Genomic DNA, 14,535 nt, shown 5'->3' on the forward strand with positions numbered 1-14,535 from the left:
ATGGCCTAATAGATTGTCTGTCAGTTTTACACTGGCAGGCTATTATGCTTTGGTATACTAAGTATACCAAAGCATTATATAAGCGATCAGCAGATCGCATGGTGAAGTCCCCTGGTGGGACTAAAAAAAAAAAATGTAAAGCAGTTAAATAAAGTTTGTGACAAAAAAGTAAAATAAATTACAGTCAAAATAAAATAAAACTACTTTGTGGTTTTATTTAGTAAAAGTGTCAAAACAAATAACACATGCACATATATGGTATCCCCGCGATCGTAACGACTTGAACAATAAAATGAACACATTAATTAAACTGACAGATGAATGGCGTCCAAAAAAAATGCAAAAAACAACGGCAAAATTCTCTCTTTTCTCCCATTTTCCCCATAAAAAATGACATAAAAGTTAATCTATAAGTCCTATGTACCCCAAAATAGTACTAATGAAAACTACACCTTGGCTTTCAAAAATCAAACCCACATATGGCCACATTGACTGAAAAATAAAGAAGTTACGGCTCTTGGAATGCGGCGATGCAAAAACAAGTAATTTTTTTCTAAAAGGGTTTTTATTGCGCAATCGCAGAAAAACATATAAATGTATACATATTTGATATCCCCGTAATCGTGCCAACCCATATAATAAATTAACATGTTATTTATGCTGCATAGTAAACGGCGTAAATTTATAACGTGAAAATCAATGCTGGAATAGCTGCTTATTTTAAATTCTCTCCTAAAATAAAGTTAATAAAAGTTAATCGATATATAATAAGCATCTAAAAATGGTGCAATTACAGAATACAAATCGTTCCACAAAAAACAAGCCCTTATACGGCTATGTCGACTAGTTACGACTCTTGGAATGCGACCATGAAAAAACAAAAAATAATCCTTGACCATTAACGCGCAAAATGGCCTGGTCATTAAGGGGTTAAGATGAACATATTGCCTCGTATTCTATATTTATGTTTCAGACACTCCCGATTAAAATTGCTATTTCTTTTTTTAGAATGATTAATTCAATACAAATTAACTTTATTTGGACCCGGAAATCACCACTATGTTATGTAGATCAGAGGAGAGAGAGGAACTCGCCCTTCCAGACTTCAAATCCTATTATTTAGCCACACATCTAGCACAGGTCATTGACTTGTGCAGACACGCGAAGGAAAAACCTTGGATTGCCGTAGAGCAATCCTTTACACCTATCCCATTATAGGCTTCTCCATAGATTGAGCCTAAATATTTACATAGTTACATAGTTAGTACGGCTGAAAAAAGACACATGTCCATCAAGTTCAACCAAGGGACGGGAAAAGGGAAGGTAAAAATTTACACATAGGGGCTAATATTTTTTTGTTCTAGGAAATTACCTAAACCTTTTTTAAAGCCATTTACTGTCCCTGCTGTGACCAGCTCCTGCGCTAGACTATTCCATAGATTCACAGTTCCAACAGTAAAGAAGGTTTGTCGCTTTTGCAGGTTGAACCTTTTTTTCTCCAGAACCTTCGTCTCCATCCATTGGACCAACGTTGTGTTTTTGCTCTATGACAGTTGTTAGGATATTATGTCTCCCTATATACTCTTCTCTTTATCCAATCTTGGGGAATCCTCATTTTGTTCCAGGCTTGGAAGACCCGATTTTCCGAGAATGGATTTGTAATAAAAAATGCTGCGCATCAAGCTTTTTCTCAAGTACGGATTGGCTCAAGATCCCTGAATTATAGACTATAATTGACCCTAGTCCGTTGGGGCCCTGGGGAGCACATCAACTCCATTATTTTTGTACTTCTTTAAAGGGAATGTGTCGCTAGATATAATTTTTTTTTTTAGTTAAACAGTTAGTGTATAAATGATTAAACATTGTTCTAATTTTTTTAATTTTTTTACGAGTCAGGAAATATTATAAATTAGATTCTAATTTATAACATTTCCCAGTGCTGGTCACTAGATGGAGCAATTTCCAAAATTGCAGCATTGGCATGTGGTAAAGCAACCACATTGCTTTATGCTGTAAAATTTGAGAATACACACTCGCTCTAGTGAGCTCACAGAATCCCCCCTCCTTTATCATGGCTATTGCCAGGAGAAAGGAGGGGATTGAACGTTCAAACCTCCTACACTGTGTGTCGCCATTTTTGAGCTAACACACAGTGTAGTAGGTTTACATACAGTAGTGATCACACACTAAAACACGTACATACATAGACCTAACTTACCTGCTCCTGCCGCCGCCGCTCCCTCCGGTCCGTCCGCTCCGTCTGCTCCCTCCGCTCCAAGTGCTTGCTTCAGAACACAAGTCCGGAAGCCGCAACCGGAAGTAGTAATCTTACTGTCCGGCCGCGGCTTCCGGTCCACAAGATAATGGCGCCGGACGTCGCTCGGCCGAAGACCTTCAATTTGGACTGTGTGGGAGCGGCGCATGCGCCGTTCCCACACAGACTGCGTACAGCATAGTGGATGGAACGGGTCCCGTTCGCATTCACTATGGGGCTGTATGTGCCGTATTCCATGTCTGTATGTGTCGTTAATCGACACATACAGAGATGGAAAAAAAAATGCCAGCCCCCATAGACAAGAAAAAGTTAAAAAATAAAAAAAAAGTAAAACACAAACACACAAATAAATCAAACATTTTTTAATAAAACACTAAAAGCAAATTGATATAAAAAAATTTTTTTTCGTGACACCCGTCCTTTAAATCCAAGTTTTCTGTTTAGAGGTACAGCGACACCATTTGAGGCCATTTATATGGGCCTAGGTCCACTGAGACATACTCTGTCTTCAGTTTAATCACTTCTCCAAAATCCTCCAGACCAACCTCCTCCATCATATTTACTTAAATGGGAGATAGACTTAGGGCTTACTTTATATCCTATACAACAGACTCGTATTCTTACACTAGCATATAAGACCTCTCTTTGCTCTCAATATCAGGAAACGAATTATATATTGCTGACCAGGTGGTACAGAGTCTCCTCCCTGTTGCATTCTAATTTTCCAGACATACTTTCCAACTGTTGGAGATGTAATAGGGTGGAGGGCACTGACCTACATATATTCTAGTCTTGCCCAATGCTATCCTCCTTCTGGGAGCGGATTGGGCGAGTGATTTGTGAGGTAACGGGAACAACTATTACCTTGGATCCCGCGTTGTTCCTTGTCCACCACTGTGATGTTTCAATCAAAGCATATAAACGTTCATTACTTTGTTTTCTCATAATGGTGGCACGTCAATGTATTCCACCTTTGTGGAAGAAAAAAATTCTTACGACGTTATCCCAATGGATTGCTAGGATCAATGACATAATAACGATGGAAAACCTGACCTCTTCGATAAAAGGAAGGTATAACAGGTACTATAAAACATGGTACAAATGGTTGGAGTTTCAACACTCAGAATCTTATAGGAATTTTCTCAGAGGGACTTGGCGGTGTGCTCCTCCTCCCTAGATTCACCTGCTTTGGTGTCTCGCGTCGATAAAATATGAATGAAGTGAGGGCAGGATATATATTTCTTTTTTTATTCTATTTCTATTCTATTTGTGTAGTTCCTAACCAATTTTCCTTCTTTTTTTGTATTCTCCTCCCTTTCCTTTTGCCCTTATTTATGTTTTTTATAAGAAAAAAGTAAAATAAAGAATTAAAAAAAAATTAATAGTTATTGTACAATGTCACTAGAGGGCGCTGTTGCTGGAGCTTTTGTCTGTAAAGCACTCTTAATTATTAGAATGTTCTTTCTCAAAATCTCATAATATTATACTTGTTGATTTTGCCTTTTTCCTGTTTTGATGACCAGTAACAACAAAATATATTGTCGTAACTTTTACAGCTCCAATTATTATTATTAAACTCAGGATATAGCAGTCAGCATGTGCAGTTGTGCATTTAGTGTTAACGCAGATAAGCAGTGTTTCATATGATTATATCACATGATCACACATGTCAGGAGGACTTCAGGTGCGGCCATGTTGTTTACATACATGTAGAGAGGGTACCGGGGATAGAATTCCTAAAGACACTATATTGGCTAGTGTCTTATTTTTTTTTATTATTATTATTATTATTGCTTTCCTGATTTCTGCCAAGAAAAAGTTCCAGAACTGAGTAATTGACAGAGAATAACTGGGAAATGGAAGGAACAGTACAATTTTGTCACTTGATTGATGTATCAGACGCCCTATCGGGTCAGCTTTCACCAGGGATGTAGCTAAATGCTCATGGACCCCGGTGCAAAAGTTCTTCTTGGGCCCCCGCTCCTCCCAACTTCTCATGGTCGACGGCCTGCAGCTTTCAGCTGCATTGCTGGGTCTCTTAAGTGACCCAACGATGCTGCACTAGCAGCCAGGGGTGTCACTAAGGTCTTAAAACATCAGGGGCTATAGCCCCAATACATATGTCCCCCCCCCACCAAAAAAAAATGTGTCTGCGTGTATGTATATGTGTATGTGTATGTAAGAGACAGCATATCTATAGCACTACGACCAGGGGCGTAGCTAAAGGCTCATGGGCCCGGGTGCAAGAATTCAGCTTGGGCCCCCCTACCCCTCCCCAACACCACCATCATCATCAGACCCCTGCGCGCGCCTATGCCCAGACGCCTTGCCCAACTGCCCCCATAGTATAATGGCCCCACACAGTTAATGCTCCCATAGCTGCCCCCACACAGTATAATGCCCCATAACGTATACTGCCCCCCCATAACAGCCCCATACCGTATAATGCTCCCCATATCAGCCCTCCATACAGTATAATTCCCCAACCGCAATATCAGCCCCCCATACAGTATAATTCTCCCCATACAGTATAATGCCCCCATATGTGCATAATATAAAAATAGCATACTTTGTATGGGAGCACAGCCCGAAAATGCGGGTGGCAGTCGGCGGCCGGCCGTGCCCGCAATCGCGGGCCGTGATTGCGGGCACGGTCGTGTGAATGGGGCCTAAGTGATAGAAAGCAATTTTTATTTTATTTTTTTACAGAGTACACATCATAAATGATCCAAAAAAATAGTTGTGCAGGTTATTACGGCCGCGCCAATACCGATTATGTGTATGTTTTATGTACTGAGACTTATTTTAATGTTTATTGTAAAAAAGGTGTATTTTTTTAATTTAACATTACTTTGTTTTTACTTTATTTGTAAACTTCAATGTACTGGCCTATATCTATAAGCCAGTACATTAGCCTATGTACTGATAGTACACAGGTAGTTAGGACATACCTGAGTATGCCCTAACAGGAAATATGGTAGGACCGCCCTGGGGTCCTTCAATGGAACCTGGGCTGTCTGCCCATATATGGTATGTCCCTTAATCGCGTCACAGGAATTCCCTGTGACACGATCCAGGGGCATCTCCCCTTCTCATTTTCCCCTGAATGCTGCAGTCAGCTTTGATCGCAGCATTCAGGGGAATAGCGGCGGAGATAAGAGGTTTCTCTGACCTCCGCCGTTATAGAGCGGGGCTGCGGCTGTGTAATACAGACACTGCCCCGCTCCTGACAGGAAGTGCGCTCGCGGTCAGCATGAGGTGATGCGGCCGGCGATGCACTAATGAGCGGCGGTGCAGGCACTGAAGACAGAAGATGGGGGTGTTTTTTAGCGTGCCCGCCATGTTCTGTCTTCAGTGCCGCAGATCATTAGTGCAGCGCCGGCCGCATCGCATCATCCTGACAGCGCGCACATGTCAGGACTCAGGAGCGGGGCAATGACTGTATTACACAGTCGCAGCCCCGCTCTCATAGTCATGTGTACTATACTATATTGTGTTGTATTGTGCAGTTTGCGGTGGAGGAGGGGGGCTGTGATTTAACGCCCCCCCTCTCCACCGCAAACAACACAATACATTACAAGGCATCACAACATAATACATTACATTACAATACATTACATTACAACACAATACATTACATTACACTGCAGCTTACCTGGAGTCCTCCGCACCTACTCTTCTGCTCTGTCTGGAAGACGTGTCACATGACAACACGGTCACATAGTACACTAAGTGTACCATGTGACCGTAATCAGGAAGTGCCGGCTTCACGGCACAGAAGATTTAGTTAGGAAACATGCTGTATGGCAACAGGGGCCCATGGGCCCCCCAGGCTTAGGGGCCAGGTCGCAACTGCGACCGCTGCGATCCCTATAGCTACGCCACTGACTACGACCCTATAGCTATTGATAGGATTAGATACAGTGGCTCAGCAGACAGTATCACACATGAAAGAATTAGATATAGTGTCCAGCTCGCTGACATTGTGGCTCCAGCGCTGGACCCAGGAAAGGTAAGTATAATAATTGCTTTGCTTTTTGATGTTATTTTTTTGTGTTTATGTTTTTTTATAGGTTCGGATGTTGGACTACTTCAGATTCGAAGACTACTTTAATGACGGAATTTTTTTTTTATTCTCAATAAAATGGTTAATGAGGGCTGTGTGTTTTTTCTATTTCAATAAAATATTTTTTCTATGTCCTTGTATTTTTGAACATTTTATTACTACCACTTTAGTAATGCCCGCTGGCTGATTGACAGCATCCATTACTAAGGCGGGGCTTAATGTTAGCCAGTGAAAAGGTAACTATGTCCCCCCATTATTACCCCGGTACCCACTGCCACCAGGGGTACCGGGAAGAGCCGGGTGTGATCCAGTACCCAACCATCTGTAGTGATGGGGGTGGTATTATTAGGCTAGGAAAAGCCAGAAACTGTGGGACTTCCAAACCTGGTAATGCTAGCTTTCTGCTGCTATGTTGTATCTGGCTGGTTATGAAAAATGGGGGAACCCTACATTGTTTTTTCCAATTCTTATTATTTTATTTATTTTTTAAATGAATTCTTCAGCCAGATACAACATAGCAGCAACAGGCTAGCATTTCCAGGGTGGGAAGACTCACTGTTTTTGGGTTTTCCCAACCTAACAATACCAGCTTGCAATTACCCCAGTACCCAACCATCACTACAGATTGTCGGGTACTGGATCGTACCCAGCTGTTCCCGACACCCCTGGTGGCGGTGAGTATGGGGTAATAATGGGGGCTAGTGCTAGCTTCTGGATCGGATAACACTAAGCCCTGCCTTAGAAATGGATGCTGTCAATCAGCCAGCGGCCATTACTAAGGCGGTAGTAATAAAATTTTGAAAAAAATACAAATAAACAGAAAAAAATATTTTATTGACATGAAAAACCCCCACACAACCCTCGTTAACATTTTTTTGAGAATAATAAAAGCCGTCATCGAAGTAGTCCTCGAATCTGACATGTTTCTACGACCGAACCAGTAAAAAAATACAAACACAGAATAAAACATTAGTAACACGTGGTAGGCTTAGATACGGGGCCCATGTGTGATACTGTCTGTTGGACTCTGTATCTAATCCTACCTAGATACAGGGTCCAGCAGACAGTAATCTTATACAGTATAAGATTACTGTCTGCTGGATCCTTGTATCTTAGCCTACCATGTGGTACGGGGTCCATCAGACAGGATCACACATAGGCCAAGTATCTAAGCTTACCATGTGGTCAGGGTAAGATGTTCAGATATATGGCCCCAGCAGACAGTAACCTTATACAGTATAAGATTACTGTCTGCTGGGGCCCTGTATCTAAGCCTACCATGTGGTAGGCTTAGATACAGGGCCCATCAGACAGGATCGCACACACATGGGCCATGTATCTAAGCCTACCATGTGGTTGGCTTAGATACATGGCCCAGCAGACAGGATCACATGGTAGGCTTAAAAGGGTTTCCCAGCCCCTAAAAATTAATGGCCTATCCTCAGGATAGGCCATCAATAGTTGATGGGTCGGGGTCCAACTGCTGGGACCCCCGCAAATCAGCTGTTTTGAAGGGGGTGCAGTGCTCGTATGAACTACGAGCGCTGCTTCTCCTTCATTTCGGTTGCTTGCTCACACTGAATCGCCGACACACCGTGATTTACAGTGTGAGCAAGTGACTGGAATGAAGGGGAAGCAGCACTCATACGAGCGCTGCACCCCCTTCAAAACAACTGATTGGCAGGGGTCCCGGCAGTCGGACCCCAACCCATCAGGTATTTATGGCCTATCCTGAGGATAGACCATAAACTTTTAGGGACTGGACAACCCCAGCCCCAGCAGACAGTAATAGTATACTTACCTTCCTATTCGGCTCCAGCCACAGCGGAGATCCTGACTCCATCCAGCGTCGGGATGTTGTGCGCATGGCACACAGCATCATGACGTTATGCGAGGCACAGAGCGTTGTGACGTCATGACGCGAAGGGACGTCAGGACCTCCGCTGCGCTCTGGAATGATAAGGGTAAGTCTACTGTCAGTCACTATAGTAAGTTTATTACATAGGCCACAGTTACTATAGTAACTATAGTAACTATTTATAGATGTGGTTTGTGTGGCCCCCCTGTGCTTGGTGTTTTATGATATGGAACAATAAATTAAGTCTTTTGGAGATAATGCTGACGCCCATGTACATTTTTTGAACAGAGAATAACTGAGGTCCATGCACTGATATGTTTAGTATCACAGGATTTACCCACAATTGGGTGAATATGCCTTAGGTCGCTTTCACACAGCATGTACTATAGTTGCTTTCTTTTCAGCATTTTTGGTGGCATTATTTTCGGCCTATTTTTTTTTTTTGAGGGGGCAGGGGCTAAAACGTTTTGGCCAGATGCTTGCTGATTGTATAGAAGAAATTATGAGACTATCTACACACACAGCATTTTGGTTTCTGGAGTTTTAGTGGTGTTTTTTGGCTCAGCAGTTTTTTATTGACACATCATGGTATGGCATTTTGTTCTGGTATTTCAATATTACTTCAAAACCGCCTGACAAAACACTTGTACAAAAATACGCTATTTAAAAAATACCACAATACTGCAGGCAATTTTTTAAATACAAAAAGAAAAGCATGTTTAAAACGTGTTTTAACCCCTTCCCGACATTTGACGTAAATGTACGTCATGGAAAGCATTGACTTCCCGCAAAATGCCGTACATTTACGTCAAATGTTTGGCACCGGCTCAGAAGCTGAGTCGGTGCCATCATCGTCGGATCTCAGCTGTATCTTACAGCTGACATCCGACTGTAACGGCGGGGACCGAAATTAGCTTCGATCCCCGCCATTAACTCCTTAAGTGCAGCGCTCAAACGCGATCGCTGCACTTAAGGTGTTTGCAGCTCATCGGAGCCCCGGCGTCATCAGCGGTGGAAGTCAGCTGTACTGTACAGCTGACATCCACCTGTAAAGGCAGGAACCGGAGCTAGCTCCGATCCCTGCCATTAACCCCTTCGATGCAGCAATCGAAAGCGATTGCTGCATCGTAGCGGTTACTAGCAGATCGCCAGCCCTGAGAGGCAATCGGTCACAATGGTCTCCTGCTCTGCCATTACGGAAGCCGATTTAGGCCCCGCCGGGAGGCGAAGCCTAATCGGCTTGCTGTCAGTGAATGACTGACAGATCTAATACATTGCACTACATAGGCAGTGCAATGTATTAGAAAAAAAAAAATCTGACCATTGGACCTTCAAGTCCCCTAGTGGGACTTGAAGAAAAGTGTAAAAAAAGTATAAAAAAGTGTAAAAAAAAGTGCAACAAATAAAAGTTTGAAAACATTAAAAGTTTCAAGTGATCAAATAAAACACAATCCCCCTTTTACTCTTATCAAGTCCTTTATTATTGAAAAATAATAATAAACCATTTGTATTTGGTATCACCACGACCGTAACGACCTGAGGTATCAAAATATTATATTATTTATTGCACGCGGTGAACAGCGTAAAAAAAAAAACGTAAAAAACTTTACCAGAGTTTCTGTTTTTTGGTCACTTTGCCCTACAAATATTAGAATAAAAAGTGATCAAAAAGTCGCACGTATCCAAAAATGGTACCTAGAAAAACTATAGCTCGTCCCGCAAAAAACGAGCCCTCATACACCTCCGTCGACAAAAAAATTAAAAAGTTATGGTTCTCACAACTTGGCGACAGAAAAAATACATTCTTTTTACAAAAGTAATTTTATTGTGCAAAAAGTTGTAAAACATAAAAAAGTGCTATAAATTAGGTATCGCCAGAATCGTACTGACCCACAGAATAAAGTTAACATGTAATTTATAACGCATGGTGAACGCTGTATAAAAAAAACGAAAAAAGCTGTGCCAGAATTGCGTTTTTTGGTTTACCTGGCATTCCAAAAAATAGGATAAAAGGTGATGAAAAAGTCACATGTACCCCAAAATGCTACCAATAATAACTACAGCTCGCCCCGCAACAAACCAGCCCTCATACCGCTACGTCTATGAAAAATAAAATTAGTTATGGCTCCAATAAGTCAGGAAATAAAAAAATATGCAGTTGTGCCCGAGTTCTGTTTCAAGAGGCGATTTATCAAGGACCTAAAATTAGGGAACCAGGAAAGGGAGAGCCCAAACATATCCGCTGGAAGCGACGGTGCCCGTATTATACCAGGACAACACTTTCCCAGTAAAATTCCCCAAACTACAAAAGGTGCGGAGTGTGGACAAAAAGGGGGATAAGAAATGACACCATTTATCAGTGCGACACTGGCCTGTGCGGAAAGGATTGCTTCACAGCGTAACACACATCTATGGATTATTTATTTTTTTATATACTACCTGACTATGCCCCTTATATACTCCGCCCCGCTTACATGTACCCCCACATTATAAAACACCAGCAATACTCAAACAAATATAGTACCAAGCAAAATCCGCTCTCCAAAAGCCAAATGGTGCTCCCTTGGCTCTGAACCCTACAGCGTCCCCAAACAGCAGTTTCCTTCAACATATATGGCATCGTCATACCCGGGAGAACCCTTTTAACAATTTTTGGGGTGTGTGTCTCCAGCGTCATAAGCTGGGCATGACATATTTGCCACTGAATGGCATATCTAGGGAAAAATATAAATTTTTAATTTGCACCATCCGCAGCGCATTCATTTATGGAAAAGACCTGTGGGGTGAAAATGCTCACTACACCCCTTAATAAATGCCTTGAGGGGTGCAGTTTCCATAGTGGGGGTCACTTATCAGGGGTTTCTTTTTATTATTTCACATCTGAGCCTCTGCAGTTGTGAACCAATACTTTGTAAATCGCCAAATTAGGCCTCCACTCCGCATGGTACTCTTCACTTCTGAGCCCTGTCATATGTCCAGACAAAAGATTAGGGCCACATGTAGGGTGTTTCTAAAACTGGGAAACACTGCATAATAATTCGAGAGCTGTCTTGTTATGGTGGCACAAGCCGGGCACCACATATTGGCATATCTATGGAAAAAAATCCCATTTTCACTCTGCAACATCGAGTGAACACTAATTTCTACAAAACACCTGCAGGGTTAAAATGCTTACTACACCCCTTGGTAAATGCATTGAGGGGTGTAGTTTCCAAAATGGGGTCACTTCTGAGGGTTTTCCACTGTGTTGGGCCCACAGGCGCCCAGAAACCAATCCAGCAACATCTGCACTCCAAATGGCGGTCCTTCCCTTCTGAGCCCTGCCGTTTGCCCAAACAGCAGTTTATGACCACATATGGGGTATTGCCGTACTCGGGAGAAATTGCTTTACAAATGTTGGGTTCTTTTTTTCCTTTATTTGTTGTGAAAATGAAAAATTTTTCGCTAAAGCTACGTCTTATTGAAGAAAAAGGACTGTTTTTATTTTCACTGCCTAATTCTAATAAATTCTATGAAACATCTGTGGGGTCAAAATGCTCACTACACCCCTAGATGAATTCCTCAAGAGGTGTAGTTTCCTAAATGGAGTCCCTTTTTGGGCGTTTTCATTGTTTTGTCCCCTCAGGGGCTTTGCAAATGTGACCTGGCCTCCGCAAATCATTCCTGCTAAATGTGATCTCAAAAAGCCAAATAGTGCTCTTTCCCTTCTAAGCCCTGCCGTGTGTCCAAACAGCCGTTTATTACCACATGTGGGGTATTGTTTTACTCGGGAGAAATTGCTTTACAAATTTTGTGGTGCTTTTTCTCCTTCAGTCCTTCTGGAAATGAGAAAAAATTAGCTAAACCTAGATTTTTTTTGAAAAAATGTCGATTATTCTTTTCAGGGCCTACGTCCAATAATTTCTGCAAAAAAACTGTGGGGTCAAATCGCTCACTATACCCCTAGATAATTTCCTCAATGGGTGTAGTCTCCAAAATGGGGTCACTTGTGGGGGGTTTCCACTGTTTTGTCCCCTCAGGGGCTTTGTAAATGTGACATGGCCTCCGCAAACCATTCCTGCTAAATGTGAACTCCAAAAGCCAAATAGCGCTCTTTTCCTTCTCAGCCACGCCGTGTCTCCAAACAACCGTTTATTACCACATGTGGGGTATTGTTTTACTCGGGAGAAATTGCTTTACAAATTTTGCGGTGCTTTTTCTCCTTCAGGCCTTGTGGAAATTATAAAAAATTAGCTAAACCTACATTTTCTTTGAAAAAATTTAGATTGTCATTTTCAGGGCCTACTTCCAATAATTTATGCAAAAAACCTGTTGCGTCAAAACGCTCACTATACCCCTAGATAATTTCCTCAATGGGTGTAGTTTCCAAAATGGGGTCACTTGTGGGGGGTTTCCACTGTTTTATGCCCTCAGGGGCTTTGTAAATGTGACATGGCCTCCGCAAACCATTCCTGCTAAATTTGAGTTCCAAAAGCCAAATGGCGCTCTTTCCCTTCTCAGCCTCGCCGTGTGTCCAAACAGCCGTTTATTACCACATGTGAGGTATTGTTTTACTCGGGAGAAATTTCTTTACAAATTTTATGGTGCTTTTTCTCCTTTAGTCCTTGTGGAAATGAAAGAAAAATTAGCTAAACCTACATTTTATTTGAAAAAATGTAGATTTTCATTTTTACAGCCTACTTGTAAAAATTTCTGCAAAAAACCTGTGGGGTAAAAATGCTCACTATACCCCTAGATAATTTCCTCAAGGGGTATAGTTTCCAAAATGGGGTCACTTGTTGGGGGTTTCCACTGTTTTGTCACCTCAGGGGCTTTGTAAATGTGACATGGCCTCCGCAAACCATTCCTGCTAAATGTGAACTCCAAAAGCCAAATAGCGCTCTTTCCCTTCTCAGCCACGCCGTGTCTCCAAACAACCGTTTATTACCACATGTGAGGTATTGTTTTTCTCGGGAGAAATTGCTTTACAAATTTTGTGGTGCTTTTTCTCCTTTAGTCCTTGTGGAAATGAGAAAAAAAATCGCTAAACCTACATTTTCTTTGAAGAAATGTTGATTTTAATTTTCACGGCCTACTTCCAATAATTTCTGTAAAAAACCTGTGCGGTCAAAATGCTCACTACACCCCTAGATAATTTCCTTGAGGTGTCTAGTTTCCCAGATGGGGTCACTTTTGGGGGATTTTTACTGTTTTGTCACTGCAAGAGCCCTTCAAACCTGACATGGTGCCTAAAATATATTCTAACAAAAATAAGGCCCCAAAATCCACTAGGTGCTCCTTTGCTTCTGAGGCCGGTGCTTCATTCCAGTAGCACGCTACGGCCACATGTGGGATATTTCCTAAAACTGCAGAAACTGGGCAACAAATATTAAGTTGCATTTCTCTGGTAAAACCTTCTATGTTATAAAAAAAATTGTATTAAAAATTTATTTCTGCAGAAAAATATGAAATTTGTCAATTTCACCTCTACTTTGCTTTAATTCCTGTGAAATGTGTAAAGGGTTAAGACATTTTCTGAATGCTTTTTTGAATACTTTGAGGGGTGAAGTTTTTAAAATGGGGTGACTTTTTGGGGGTTTCTAATATATAAGGCCCTCAAAACCACTTCACAACTGAACTGGCCCCTGTAAAAATAGCCTTTTGAAATTTTCTTGAAAATGTGAGAAATTGCTGCTACCACTTTATGAGCGATTTTTAGCTTTAGGGTATGTGCACACACACTATTTACGTCCGGAATTTACGGACGTATTTCGGCCGCAAGTGGTGGACCGAACACAGTGCAGGGAGCCGGGCTCCAAGCATCATACTTATGTATGGGCATTAAGAAACTCATTAGCATAAAGCTAAAAATCGCTCATAAAGTGGTTTAAAATAGATCGTTTTTCTAAATAAAAAGCATTACTGTCACCTACATTATAGCGCCGATCTTCTTATATAGGAGATAGGGCACTTATAATGTGGTGACAGACTTTAATGTCGAAATGTCAAGAAATAATGACCATTTGTTTATCAATATGTAACCAAATTTGATGAAATTCTTAGATGAAAGATTAGATTTATAATAGAGTGAAAATGCTTAGTACTGTATATATTTTGCATTTATTTTATTATATAGGTGTGTACTAATCTTTGTTCTTTCCCTTTAATTTATAGAGATATTATGAATGGATAGCAGTTCCAGCAACAATGGAGAGATTTTTTTTGCTTCTTACTGACATGTTTGCGCTTGTACCTTATATGAAAGAATCATTTGCTTTAAAATTAGGTATGTATGTAATATTTGAATGAGATATTAAAATAATTGTGTAGACACACATAGTTAACAAAAATATCAAA

General features: G+C 41.3%; 1 protein-coding gene across 5 annotated transcripts in view; it reads left to right on the forward strand.

Annotated features, from left to right (window-relative positions):
- The window catches only part of MEI1 (meiotic double-stranded break formation protein 1), a 957,414-nt gene that overhangs the window by 370,319 nt on the left and 572,560 nt on the right, over positions 1-14,535 (forward strand). For all 5 annotated transcript variants that reach the window (XM_075833602.1, XM_075833600.1, XM_075833605.1 and 2 more), the window contains one exon: positions 14,353-14,464. In XM_075833602.1, the coding sequence (XP_075689717.1) occupies positions 14,353-14,464 (112 nt within the window). The remainder of the gene's footprint in view (positions 1-14,352; positions 14,465-14,535) is intronic.

This window comes from Rhinoderma darwinii, chromosome 7, assembly GCF_050947455.1.
Source record: "Rhinoderma darwinii isolate aRhiDar2 chromosome 7, aRhiDar2.hap1, whole genome shotgun sequence".
In the NCBI taxonomy this organism is placed as follows: Eukaryota; Metazoa; Chordata; class Amphibia; order Anura; family Rhinodermatidae; genus Rhinoderma; species Rhinoderma darwinii.